General features: G+C 29.7%; 1 protein-coding gene across 2 annotated transcripts in view; it reads left to right on the top strand.

The window, feature by feature from the left end:
* LOC149948107 (uncharacterized) overlaps nt 1-14,870 on the top strand; it is a 30,706-nt gene extending 15,836 nt beyond the window's left edge. The window contains exons 1-3 of one of the 2 annotated variants that reach the window (XM_090172427.1): nt 11,848-11,894; nt 13,074-13,184; nt 14,336-14,870. In XM_090172427.1, coding sequence (XP_090028553.1) covers nt 11,883-11,894; nt 13,074-13,184; nt 14,336-14,689 — 477 coding nt within the window. In that variant the 5' untranslated portion in view covers nt 11,848-11,882 and the 3' untranslated portion in view covers nt 14,690-14,870. Of the gene's footprint in view, nt 1-11,847; nt 11,895-13,073; nt 13,185-14,335 lie in introns of those variants that run through there. The other variant, XM_090172428.1, reaches the window with a different exon arrangement.
* The last annotated feature ends 657 nt before the right edge of the window (nt 14,871-15,527 follow it).

Genomic DNA, 15,527 nt, shown 5'->3' with positions numbered 1-15,527 from the left:
CGCTTGCCCAACTTGTTTAGCTCCAGGGGTCCGAATTGAAACGTAATAACTTAATTACTTTTGAATTTAAAATTGACAAAATTATTTTAAGCACCAAACAAGAGGCTGTTCTACACTTAAATATTAATTTTATAAGTTAAAATTCAAAATTAAAAGAGTTCAGCTTGAAATAGCGCGAAAGTAGACAATGTCCACTGTAGTATTCCCCCTTAAGGTATTCATTTGTTTAAATTCGAATTTAGCATGTTTTTTTGTTACGACTAAAGCCCAGTTCACACTATACAATTAATTGGGCCACTTAAGAAAATTGTACAGTGTGAACAGAAAAAGTTGGAACAATGGTTACAATTTTTCTGTTCACACTATTCAATTTTCTTGCTTACAATTAGTTGGTTTCAATTAAGTGGCCCAATTAATTGTAAATCAAATTTATCAGCACTCTTACGCAAATACTTGCATTCCCTCATATATCTAATATGTATGACCGTCGTCAAAACAGTCGTGATAAGCCAGTCCCCAGATGATTCGTTCTTTTGAAGCGAGAGAGTGTTGGAAATTGATAATATAATCTGGCAAAACGGTCAGTCTCGTCACTCTTGCGAAACTATTTTTAAACACGTAGATGCCTATACGGGAAAGAACACCTTTCCAATGGTAATTTACCACGAAATTTCGAGCTTAGCGATGGGGGGGGGGGGGGGCGAACAGTCGCTGACCTGAAAGGCTGCTGACCACCTTAGCTTTGTACAAGATGCGGATAAAGATAGACCACAAAAAATCAATTTCGAGTTTTGATTTATTTCCGCTTTTAAATCTGTTTTCCCTGGATGCCATGGAAAAGTGTACAATATGTTACTGAGAAAAATAAAAATAAATGTTTGTAAATATACTCTTAAACCCATCATCAATCACTTTCACACATTTTAATTTATATTATTCCCTTTGAGTAATTTTCGTTTTATATTTAAAGCCAATGTTCAATATTTTAATTAAGGATCTTGAAATCGCTAATCAAATAATTGGAGACAAATTAAATTTTAAAAATTTACTTAGAGAATATATATTTCATAAATATTTCGATTGACAATATTTACTTAAAAAAATTGTCAGCAATTCTGGTCCGCGGGGTATTTATTTATTTATGGAGACTTCGTATTCTTCCCAAACGATAAATTAAGAATTCCATCCGTGTAACGGAGATCTTATAAATAATTAATCGCTTCTTTAAGAAATAACATAAAAATATATCTTTGGGCCGCTACCACGGGTGGTGCTGTTTTGAATATGAAATTTGGACCAGTGGAACGTGGGCGTCTTCAATTTTTGGGGACACCATTTTTTTTACGTGGGAAAGTTAAAATTAAATTATTATTCTAACAAAATATTATCCTGATTTTAACGAAAAGTTTATTTTTTATTTATTTCAAGGACTCTTTTCTATATGTAGTTTGTAGTTAGCATTGCCATATTAAATAGTTGATTTTATAAAATAAAAAGTGGCCTTGCCCAACTTGTTAAAATGTTGCTCTTACGTCACAAGACACGGCTTTATTAGTATATTTTGCGCACGAGCGATTTGCACGCGCGCTAAAGAAACCTATATTCCTCGCGACTGTAGCGCGCGCTAGTAGGCTTGTGAAAGTAAGAGACTGTGACGTAAGAGCAACGTTTAAACAAGAAGGCCACGTTAGTTTATAAAAAGAACTATTCACTCATAAGTGTAACAATTTCCATAGAAAAAACTACAATATAATACAAAATAAATGGATAATTATTATATTCCTTGAGCCATAGAAAAGGTTACCATGGAAACCATTTTTTGAGATCGTGAGGCTCGAACTGAACTAGAAATATTGTCAAATTCAAAAACGTGCGAGGAATTCTAAGAGCGTTTTCAAACCCGCTACACTAAAGACCTTTTCACACGAGCCAACTTTTCAAATCAAAATGCTGAGTCAGCAAAAATGGATCAGTGATCCATTTTTTTCTCGCGTACTTTTTTGGTGGATCAACTCGTCGAACTTTTATTCACACGAACCAACTAGTTGACTAAACTCAAGTTGACTCATCTAGTTGTATCAAAAAGTTGGCTCGTGTGAAAAGGCCTTAACTTGCGGCTCCGACTTATAATGTTTATGACGCGTTTTTCTTTACGGAGTTGGAAGTGACGTAACTTGCGTCATATCGCTCGAGCAAGGTTTCATTAAAGAAAATATCTTTATGGCATACTTATAAGTGATTATGTTACGTATGATATTACCATAAGTCTATAATATTGTTGGATCATTTTGTCACTTTGGGGATTATTTTACTGAGAGCTAGTAACGAAGTGACGTAATCGCAAGAAGAAAATCTCCCCCTAGCGAGGCTCTGTCAAAGGCTACGTGTGACGCGGAGCAAGCGGACGCAAAATGGCGACGAAGCCCGTAATGCAGTCTGTCTTGTGAATAACTCTCAGTAAAACTTTGCATGTGAAGAATAGGAAGTGTCACACTAATATAACAATATTATACCCTTATGATATTACGTATTAAATTTATTATCCAGACCAATAATTGGGGTTTCTAGGAAATAAAACTATAAAAATTAGAAATGTTTTTATCCAATGTAGTATTGTTATTTTTCATAAGAATTAAAAAATCGATTTATCTCGAAATGCCAACTTTTGAGAAAGGTAGGGAAGTCTACCTTCAAGAGCTACAGCTCTGTGACGTAGACAAAACATGGTCACATGACCTCCCGTATTTTATAGAAACATCCATTGAGGAAAACGAAACTCAATTCTCTATCGAACATTGACAAGCAAAAAACGTTTTGTCATTAGAGCCTAAAATCGAGTCCAAAACGAATTAGAGGGAACCACCTTAGAGTTATAGGCAAGTTTTATCCTTTAAGAGTTCATTCGATTAATTATAGAAAAAGCAAAAGACAGTTCGAGATTAATAGGCCGAATAGTGGAGATGCGATAGTTTATTCGCTATAAGGTTTCCCTCGACATCAGCGGCGCTTGCTGAATTTAATCGCCAAAACCTTTCGAACGGGTGGACTGAGCCGATAAATAACCGTGAAAAGCTAACCCCGGCCGTGGACACCCAATCGCGAGAGTGCTATACGACGTGGACGCGTTACATTGACCTCAAGCCGCCCGAATACGCGCGACTCAAATGGAAACATTTTCTTATTAATGACTTTGAGACGAATTTCGAGAGGGCTGTAGACCCCCTCTTTACTAATTTCGCAGTTACAGTCAATGTTTCGAAGTTCGATTTGGTGGGGGGTGGGCGAGGGGGTAGGAAATCGATTAATTGAACGTGCTCCTTTGATCAATTAGCACGCGGCATCGAAAATGACCAATTTCTCCATCAGTCAGAGCACTAGCGCGTTACATTTTTCGCGTACGACAACCCCCTCTCGCGATTTTCGGGTTCGTTATTTCAACAAAAAAATAATCAGCTTATTGACGCCGATATTTAAAACTAACTAGGTTGTTATTATCTATGATGGTTGAATGGTTCTCGATAAATATAAGCTTTTGTTCGCGAAAGAGATTCGCGTTGATTGGAGCCAAAATAGCTTCTTTGTTTCCATTATTTCGACGTTGTTGCCCCATTTTTTTTTCTCAGTTATTTGTCTTTGCGTCATCACCAGGTAATGCTTAAATTATTCCATACAAATCGTTTCTGGATGATAATAAAAAAATTCGTGGAAAACAAAACGTCAATTAATCGAAAAATAGGCACTTTCAATTATGGCGATAAAAATACCAGATAAATTTCGAAAATCAACTTCCTGACGCGACAGAAATGATAACAGTGACACACCGAAAGTATGGAAAATGAGGAAACACTCAACACTATTATTACGATTTACGGCGTAAACACGTTTATTAAATAAATATTATCAGCACTGTTCCTGCAAAACATCAGCACGTTGGAAGAATATCTAGTGAAATGAGTGGTCTACCACCCATCAAATATTAATGTTCTCTTTTCTCCTGGCGGGCGCCAAAAGTTTTTTTTTGGCTCAGGGCATTAAGCCATGTATAATCCTCGCGAGGTCCCTGGAATGAATTCAACATTACAAACGGGAGAGATTGAGCTCAGGGTAGCCCTAATTCGAAACGAACTTGGCCCCGAAATCCGTTGGTTCGAATGGTCAGTTTCGCGGTGGTCATCTTACTCTGGGCGATACCGCGACTCGCGTACTAAACAAAAGAACACTTTCGGCCCCAAAATGACCAGTTCATTAGTTAGCCAGGCGATGGACCGAGAAACGATAAGGGTCATCTTTCAAACTCTTCCCAACTTCGACTCTCTTTTCTGACTCCCCCCCTCCCCCCTCTAGTGCACGCCACCTACAGCGTCACCCTTGTCACTGACCGTTAACGATGACCCCTAAAGTTAGGCTTCCGATACTTCAAGGGAGCTGTAGTATTTGTTCTTTTAACTAGAATATAAACCAAACCCAAATTTTTAGACAGAGTAGGTAAATTTTTTACTTATTGGACAATTAACACCATTTTTGCCAAAATATAAAATTATTCTATTTTACAACAATAAAGATTAAATCCTACTTTATTGAAACAAAAGAAACGAATTTCCAAAGTTTGCTTCCTCCTAAAAAAAAAGTATTTTTCTTATTCTGATGTAATTTTTTATATTTTTTGGTAAGGCCTCCTATTTGATTATAATAAATAAATAAAATAAATAAATTATTGCGTTACGTACAAGCCATCTCGAAAATCAACGCAAGCTCTTTTAAAAGAATAAATTTTGGGAAATTCCATAATTTCGTTGTATAAGTAATATATCCAAATATATTTTAAATTGCCATAAATTTTCAATTCACAAACTAGTAAAGAAAAGAAAATAAAATAATTTATGGCTTCTAAAATTATTTTACAAGATAAGACAGAGTTTCAAAAAGTCGTAAATATAAAAAGTAGATTTAAAAGCACGATTTTCGTCCATTTCTACTTTATTTAGAAAAAAAAACTTTGAGAAATAAAATCCATCCTATGTTACGCGCCAATAAAAAATGATATTTCGACGAGAAATTCAATATCAGAGAAATCACGGTACGAGGAAAAATTTCTCGATTATCTGAAATTTTATAAATTCTTTTAAACCTTTCTATACGTTATATTTTAAAGCTCAGTTTACACGGGGGGGGGGGGGCACAAGTAATTATCTTTTATTTCTGTCTTTCCTTAGAATGCAGAGTGTGAAATGAAAAAAAATTATTGCCGATCTTCGTACAACGAAGAAACATTGTAAAGTTATAAAACTTAAAACTTGAAAACGTTGCTTATAGTAACAAATAACATTAATTTATAATATTGTAAGGATTTGACAATTTTGATTAATTAAAGATTAGATACCTTATATAAACAAAAGTAGATTATTAAAAAATAATCCAGTGTAAAATAAATGGTATCGCCAATGATATCCTGGTCCGTTTTGAGCGCCTCCTCCTGTTAAACGGTTTTCGCCGGTGGCGGCGCTGCGAGCCTAATATAAAACTTAACAACGTTTACAGATTCGTATCGCACCTGAATTATTGTTAACTAAGATAATTAAATCACTTTCTTTAAAGGAAGGCAAAACGTTATTACCTTTTTTTAAACTTAAAAGCGTTTAAAAAGGGAAACGCTGAGATTAATATTTTTTAAATTTCGAGAAAAGATAAAAAAACGCGATTAAAAAAATATATATTTTCTAGAAATAAAAATCTATTTCCAGATTGTGGCAGATAGAGCGAAAAATGAATGATAAATACGCCATTCATTTGACCAACATCTCATTTAAAAAATTCAAAAAAATATAAGCGAAATCAAATTAAAAATGTGTTAAGCATATTTTGCCCAAAAAAATGCCAAAATAGGGAGTGTCACTTTTTCCGAAGCCATCATTATTTATATCAGAAAACAAAAGGCTAAATTAAGGATTTTTTTAAAAGCGCTTTTAAAATAACGGCAATTAAAAATTACTTTCCTCGACTTGGATTAGGGTAATCGTAAAATCTTTACTCTTAATCGTCCTGTAAAATATAAACTATAAAGTTTTAAATTCGCAGAAATTCTATAAATAATAATAATAATGATAATAAAATAAAAAAATAAAACTATAGAAAGTTTATTTTTCCTATTCAATCGCGATTCAATTACAGGAATTTTCAACAGGGATCCATCACTTTCAACGGGTCATTTCAAGCAGCATCCATTTCCCCTAAAGCGAATTACGTCACACGATATAAAATAAAATAAATCAATTTCATCGTATTGTCCGTTCAATTACGAAGCAATGTAGGGCAATTGCTAACTTACGTTTCAGTGTTTCACGCCGGTAAATGCTTTTATAAAGATTTCAACAAGTCGTCGCTTTAATTTTAAAATTATTACAGAAATGGCCCATTTGTAAATAAAAAAAAATTGAATTTTAAATTAATTTAAATTTTCAGTAGTTTAATAATCGGTTACGTGACGATTATCCGAGTGTTTTCCCCGATTTTAAACAATTATGGTACGCGAAATCAAACCAATTATTCGATTTTCATTGATTAATCTATTTACAATTAATTTCTCCATTTATTAACGATTATAGTTCTAGCACAAAAAATTATTTGTTTATTTATTACTTCATTTTTAAAAGATTATTAAACTCCTAAACGATTATTCCATTTCAAAACAAATCGCTTTATTTCTAACCAATATTCATTGTTTTCTTAAAATCAATATTAATTATTTTCTTAAAATCAATATTAATTATTTTCTTAAAATCAATATTAATTATTTTCTTAAAATCAATATTAATTATTTTCTTAAAATCAATATGAATTATTTTCTTAAAATCAATATTAATTATTTTCTTAAAATCAATATTAATTATTTTCTTAAAATCAATATTAATTATTTTCTTAAAATCAATATTAATTATTTTCTTAAAATCAATATTAATTATTTTCTTAAAATCAATATGAATTATTTTCTTAAAATCAATATTAATTATTTTCTTAAAATCAATATTAATTATTTTCTTAAAATCAATATTAATTATTTTCTTAAAATCAATATTAATTATTTTCTTAAAATCAATATTAATTATTTTCTTAAAATCAATATTAATTATTTTCTTAAAATCAATATTAATTATTTTCTTAAAATCAATATTAATTATTTTCTTAAAATCAATATTAATTATTTTCTTAAAATCAATATTAATTATTTTCTTAAAATCAATATGAATTATTTTCTTAAAATCAATATTAATTATTTTCTTAAAATCAATATTAATTATTTTCTTAAAATCAATATTAATTATTTTCTTAAAATCAATATTAATTATTTTCTTAAAATCAATATTAATTATTTTCTTAAAATCAATATTAATTATTTTCTTAAAATCAATATTAATTATTTTCTTAAAATCAATATTAATTATTTTCTTAAAATCAATATTAATTATTTTCTTAAAATCAATATTAATTATTTTCTTAAAATCAATATTAATTATTTTCTTAAAATCAATATGAATTATTTTCTTAAAATCAATATTAATTATTTTCTTAAAATCAATATTAATTATTTTCTTAAAATCAATATTAATTATTTTCTTAAAATCAATATTAATTATTTTCTTAAAATCAATATTAATTATTTTCTTAAAATCAATATGAATTATTTTCTTAAAATCAATATTAATTATTTTCTTAAAATCAATATTAATTATTTTCTTAAAATCAATATTAATTATTTTCTTAAAATCAATATGAATTATTTTCTTAAAATCAATATGAATTATTTTCTTAAAATCAATATTAATTATTTTCTTAAAATCAATATTAATTATTTTCTTAAAATCAATATTAATTATTTTCTTAAAATCAATATGAATTATTTTCTTAAAATCAATATTAATTATTTTCTTAAAATCAATATGAATTATTTTCTTAAAATCAATATTAATTATTTTCTTAAAATCAATATTAATTATTTTCTTAAAATCAATATTAATTATTTTCTTAAAATCAATATTAATTATTTTCTTAAAATCAATATTAATTATTTTCTTAAAATCAATATGAATTATTTTCTTAAAATCAATATTAATTATTTTCTTAAAATCAATATGAATTATTTTCTTAAAATCAATATTAATTATTTTCTTAAAATCAATATTAATTATTTTCTTAAAATCAATATTAATTATTTTCTTAAAATCAATATTAATTATTTTCTTAAAATCAATATTAATTATTTTCTTAAAATCAATATTAATTATTTTCTTAAAATCAATATTAATTATTTTCTTAAAATCAATATTAATTATTTTCTTAAAATCAATATTAATTATTTTCTTAAAATCAATATTAATTATTTTCTTAAAATCAATATTAATTATTTTCTTAAAATCAATATGAATTATTTTCTTAAAATCAATATGAATTATTTTCTTAAAATCAATATGAATTATTTTCTTAAAATCAATATTAATTATTTTCTTAAAATCAATATTAATTATTTTCTTAAAATCAATATGAATTATTTTCTTAAAATCAATATGAATTATTTTCTTAAAATCAATATTAATTATTTTCTTAAAATCAATATTAATTATTTTCTTAAAATCAATATTAATTATTTTCTTAAAATCAATATTAATTATTTTCTTAAAATCAATATTAATTATTTTCTTAAAATCAATAGGAATTATTTTCTTAAAATCAATATTAATTATTTTCTTAAAATCAATATTAATTATTTTCTTAAAATCAATATTAATTATTTTCTTAAAATCAATATTAATTATTTTCTTAAAATCAATATTAATTATTTTCTTAAAATCAATATTAATTATTTTCTTAAAATCAATATTAATTATTTTCTTAAAATCAATATTAATTATTTTCTTAAAATCAATATTAATTATTTTCTTAAAATCAATATTAATTATTTTCTTAAAATCAATATTAATTATTTTCTTAAAATCAATATTAATTATTTTCTTAAAATCAATATTAATTATTTTCTTAAAATTAATATTAATTATTTTCTTAAAATCAATATTAATTATTTTCTTAAAATCAATATTAATTATTTTCTTAAAATCAATATTAATTATTTTCTTAAAATCAATATTAATTATTTTCTTAAAATCAATATTAATTATTTTCTTAAAATCAATATTAATTATTTTCTTAAAATCAATATTAATTATTTTCTTAAAATCAATATTAATTATTTTCTAAAGATCAATATTAATTATTTTCTAAACATCAATATTAATATATTTTCTAAACATCATTATTAATTATTTTCTAAACATCAATATTAATTATTTTCTAAACATCAATATTAATTATTTTTAAACAAATATTTTAATACAATTAATCAACAATTATTTTCAAAACATTAAAATGGGATTTTTAAATAAAAACGACTTAATTTAATTAATTTAATTTTAAAAAACCTCAAGAAGCTCAGTAGCTTTGAATCTTTCGAAAATATACAATTACGGACAGCCATTTTTTAAATAAAAGACTTACTCATAAGCCGTCCGTAACGTCAGTTTAAAATTTTAAAAACATATTTTTAGAAAGGTTCTTTGCGCGATGGGCAGAGGGAAGTTTTTGTTTCAAAGACATGGCTGCGAGGTATCCAGGAAACGGTCGTTACTCAGCCCGGATAAGTAACTCTACAATTACAGACTTGCTAAAATGTAAATTCGTTATTTTTAAAAGCCTTCCTCCAGAAATGTATGGCTTTGGGGACATTTCCCAGAAAACGGTAAATTGAAAGCTTCCGCGTGACTTCTGGCCCGGAACCGAGAGCCTCACACTTTTCCGAACCCCGAAACACGACTTCTTGTTGAGAACTAATTTATCGCGATTCAATGTTTACGCGTGTTATTGCGAAGGATGTCACGAGGGAAAGATTTGAATATACTTCATCCGGGAAAAATTCAATTGTTTTTGCCTTAATGGATTATCAAAATAGTGCGTTTTATTTAAATTTCTTCCGATTTCGTATTTTAAAGGCCCGTTAAAGAAAAACAAATTTATAAGCTATTTACAATAATTATGATTTGGGTACATTTGTTCGAATTTCATTCGTCCGAACGGTGGTACAAATGTCCGAATGATCATTTGTCCAAATGCCGGAAAACAGGATCGTATGTCCGAAAACGTATTTCATTTGCCCGAAAAATTTATCACAACTTTTGTCGGTGATTTAGTCGTTCAATTTATGTTAACTTTACTGGCGAATTTCATTTGTTCGAATAATCGTTTGTCCGTTTTTTCGAACATTAGGAATTGGTTTTTTTTTTAAATATTGTTAATATAAGAAAATAGTAACATTAACGTGAACCTAACCTAAACTAACCTAACCTAAAATATCCACAACATTCAAGCAATTCCAAATAACTAACAAACAACGATATTTACAATGTAGTTTTTTATTTTTAATTCTTGCACTAAAAAAAATTCGGACAAAAAAAACAGCAATAAGAAATACTAATTTAGCGACAGAATTCGGACAAGTGATGCTACCGATTTGGACGAATGAAACAAACAAGTTGTCCAATTCGAACAATTGAAACATTTGTTATTTCGGCGGCTCGGACGGATAAAATTCGAACATTTGTTCCACCGTTCAGACGATTGAAATTCGAACATTTGTTCCACCGTTCGGACGATTGAAATTCGAACAAATGTAGCTACCCCATAATGATACACTACGATTATTTATTTGTTGTCAACCTCGGATCGAATCTGGCTTTTTAAGCGAATTTATTATGAAGATAATCTAGGAATAATTATTTTTCTATTACGTATGATTTAGTCTTCAATACCAATATGGGCTAATTTTTTTATATATCATGAATTTGTCATATTTTTAATATATGAGAGGTTAAGTCCAAATAAATAGCTTCAGTTGATTTACCAATTATATTAAGTTAGCTTGAAGAAATTTAATACAAACTTAGACGTTTTGTATCAAATATCGACCTCCAAAACCATTTTATTGTAATATCGTATGGGTATTATTTATTTAAAAAAATTAAAACAATCAATTTCAATTTTACAGAAAGAAAATTAAGGTACCCCTATCCGTGTTCGACGGATAGCTTAATCTTTCTTATAATAATAATAATAATAATAATAATAATAACAATAAAAATGACAATAATAATAATAATAATTAAATAATAATATAAATATTACATTTTTTTATTAATATTAAATAAAGTTTAATAAAACTGATCCAATCGTTTTAAAATAATCAATAAAACACTTAAATAATTAATTTAATCCATTTTAAAGTTTTTAGTAATAAAATAATCAATGAAACTGAAATGTAATTGACTTTTACACGTTTCGCTGCAGAAGGCTAATATGTCAAATTATTTTTAGAAAAACACATTCGGTTCCAGATCCTTTTAATTTTTAATAAATGATCTGCACGGTCCTTCATAAACCATATAGGCACTCGGCGCTAAACGCTATTAACAAAATCTGAACTGATTAAAGACAGTTAGCGCACGAGCGATTTCTCGTCTTTTAAATGCTCGAATTACAAAAGGAAAAAAAATGCACTAGTACGAAAAAGATTTCACTTTTTGGGGAAAATATTTCGCTGTTATTAATTCGTTGGAGAAAGTGTGATGGTCTGACGTCACGGGTAAATCAAGCGGGCCAATCGCCGGGCCAGCGGATTAGGCTATTTCGAGAATTCCCCACCCATTGGTTGACCTAGTAAAGGAGGCCTCATGGCCATGGCCGGACCCCGCGCCCGACACTATATAAACAAATCTCCGATTCACTTTCGTTTTAGACCGACACAGATTTGGATATCGTTGTTCGTATTCAAATACTTATTTATCATGTCCTTAAAGGTAAGTTTCATATTTATGTTCATGACGAATGCATTTAATTGGTACAATAACGACTAGATAGGTTACTGTTCGATGCGCTATTTTGAGGTTTTTATAACATTATTCTTGACTAATCGCAATTCCTTTAATTTTTAATATTTTTATAATTATGATTCAATTACAACATAGTTCGCGACTAATCGCAATTATTTTATTTTTGTAATTTTTATAATTATTACAATTAAAGCATTTTTTGCGATTAATCTACATTTTTTTATTTTATAATTTTTATAATTATTACAACTATAACTTGATTCGCAACTAATCGCAATTATTTTATTATCTATAATTATTACAATTATATCATATTTGTCAATTAATCGTAATTATTTTTTATAATTATTACAATTATATCATATTTGTCAACTAATCGTAATTATTTTTTTTAATTATTACAATTATATCATATTTGTCAACTAATCGTAATTATTTTTATAATCATTACAATTATAACATTATTGTCCAATAATCTCAATTATTTTATTTTCTAATTATTACAATTATAACATTTTTGTCAACTAATCGTAATTATTTTTTAATTAATAGAATTATAATATCATCCGCAACTAATCTCAATTTTTTACTTTCTAATTAATACAATTAGAACATTATCCGCAAATAATCGCGATTCCTTTAATTTTTAAAATACTTCAATTGCAGAAACAAATTAAATTACCGATTTTATATTAAAATGATACTGACAAGCATTTTCGTTGTTTTCGATTGATATTGATATTTATAACACCTCTTGAGGCGAAGGAGCGAAACCAATTATCCATAGCGCCTCAACGACTGCCGATGGTTGCAGTAAACGTCTCGACAATAACAATTAGTTCCAATTGATTTGTCGCACCCAAGAGCGAAGCTACAAATCGTACGTCGACCTAGAAAATACTCGATATAGAAAATCGAATCTTTCCCTAATTAAAAGTTTCGTCAAGCTCCAATGATTTTGTCATTTTCCCTTCAAAACACTCGCTTCTACGATAGGCCAGAAAGCCCGCGACAAAAGCTATTATTTTGGAAATGTCACTTTATAATCTAATTTTTAAATGAGGACGTTTCTAGAGTCATTCCATTATTCCTCGCGAAGGGTGTCTTACGAATACGCGTCTCATTGTCTGTTCTTTTTTTACGCAGTTGCAATTGCTGTTGGCGGTGTTGAGCTGCGCCCTGTCTTCGATTATGGCGGGTCTCGAACCACACTACATCGAAACCCACGAACATCATCATCATCACGAACCGGAAGTGGTAAGTTTTCGTTTTGTCATAAGTATTTCCTTATTTACAATGGTGGAGTGTTGGTAATTACTTTAACGTTATACCTCAGTGCGACCTTAGTGCGACTTATGACGTCAGCTTAGGATTTCCCTTTATGACTAAAAGTACTATGATAATAGTTAATTTTAAAGTCGATAGATGGCAGTGCGATTATTTAAACTCGCTGATTGGATAAATTATGTTAATACCTACTATAGTAGTTAATCCAAGATGGATATATAGCTAATAGTCATAGTAGAACTATTCTTGCAGTAAGAAGTTAGATTTAAAATGTTACTCAGAAACTCTGGTGGTTCGCTAGGGAGGACTTCGGCTTCATTCGTGGGGGAATTATCCTCCAAGCCATATTGATCTGGTTTTCCCAGATACGAAGTAGCGCGCGTAATGTTCGTATCTGGAACAGCTACTCCATCTAGTAACAAATGGGCGTATTAAATTCGCAGTTACGTGGAGACAAGGCTGTTGGCAATGATTCCTTGTTCTTTACGGGATAGTTCGCTTGTAATTACTAATAATAATAATCAGCTAGGCTAATACCCTTATCACCACCTTAGGCTCAAGTCATCTAGCGACTTATAATGCCTTTAAACAGGTGGCCGGGTTACAATGCGTAGGAGGGTGGTGGCAAGCCCTTCATGCCAAGCGAGCCAACAGCTCCCTACACTAACTATTATCGTTAACCTAGACAAGTTTTTATGGAAGGGGAAACCGAAGAACTCGGGGAAAAACCCCTTAGAGCAGTGGGGAGAGAACTCGCAAACTCAACGCGGAAGGAATGGTTCCTAGTTTTCACCCAGTGCCACAAGCTGGGATGGCACCGGGCTCTTCTTGCTGCGAGGCGAAAGCGCTAACCACTCCGCCCTAGCTTCCAGCCACACTGCATCTCCCATCCGTTGTCCTGTTGAAATTTAAGTTTGGTTATTTACAAGAGCGTATCCAGGATTTAATTTTTGGGCCTAAAATTCCCTTACGTTTTGAACCCCGATCCCCCAAAATCGTAAGCTGTGGAGATGAGTCTTTAAAGATACTTGGTCGTTTTGGTGACAGTCCCTGTTTGATCTCACCTACCTCGCCTTGTAGGCTTACAAACTAATATCCCGGGACGTATCTGACCATTATAGGAAGTGCACATCCCGCAACCCTACGAATTCGGCTATAAAATCAATGACGGACACGGGAACTCGCAACATCGTGAAGAGAGCGGAAACGGACACGGAGGCGTTCATGGAAGCTACGGATATACCGACAAACTGGGCGTCTACCGGAAGGTGTCTTACGTCGCCGACAAGTTCGGGTTCAGAGCCGCTGTCCACACCAACGAACCAGGAACGGCCAACCAGAACCCGGCCGACGTAGAGGTCAAAGCCGAAACCCCTCCTTTTTACGTCTACTACAAACCCATCGAAGGCTACCACCAACTGCCCATCCACCACAACCACCAAGAGGACCACGACGACAACGACCACAAGAAATAAGCCTCCAATCTCGATATGTAATATATTTGAGATAGCTGCCTCCCCTAATTTAAAAGCATTATATTATTTTATATAGTGATGCAATGCCATTATGTTATTACGAAAAATTGGCGTTTACAAATTGCGTCGCAAAGTGGCCAAATTTCATTTTTTTACTTGTATATAGAACTCATTTTTTAAAGAAAAACCGAATATTTAATGTAAAAAAGAATAGCCATGACATCGGTTTCATAATTGTAAAAAAAGGTAAATATTTATGTTAATGTTTTGTGTTAATTGTATTCGAGTTTATTCAGATTCTGCAGAATATTGTAAATAAAATTGATATTTTTAAACATTTATTCTAGTAATTTATAGGACATACTTTGCACCGCTTTTTTCGCTATTCGTCAAATTCCACTACACTCTACAGAAATAATTTTTTTTTAGAAATTTTGAAGTAAATTTGAAAATCTCAATCTTGACGAAATTCTGTCTCCAAATTAGCATAAAAACTGGAAATCAACATGAAAATCGTACTATAAAACTCAAAATCAATTTTGGTTTTCCAAAATTACGATTAATTTTGTAAAGTCAACAAACGGTTTTTTTAAATCTTACCAGTTTAGAAATATATAATTATTCTCACTTAAATTCTGTATTTGTATAATTAATTGTTTAACTAAATCTACGGGGAAGTTTTGGGTTCAGCTAGTATGATCCGATCTATCCCGAGTAAAGACACGAATTTCTTATGTCTTTTCATTTTCCAAAACAAAAACAGTAAAATATTCAAGTTTCTATCGTTACTTATAACGTCAATGAAACAGTTGGTTTTATCTGAACTGAGTAAATTATT

This window comes from Leiobunum rupestre, chromosome 4 (assembly GCF_980474605.1).
Source record: "Leiobunum rupestre chromosome 4, qqLeiRupe1.1.hap1, whole genome shotgun sequence".
Taxonomy (NCBI): Eukaryota; Metazoa; Arthropoda; class Arachnida; order Opiliones; family Sclerosomatidae; genus Leiobunum; species Leiobunum rupestre.
The sequence above is the reverse complement of the archived record's forward strand: the minus strand, read 5'-3'. Positions and strand labels throughout refer to the sequence as shown.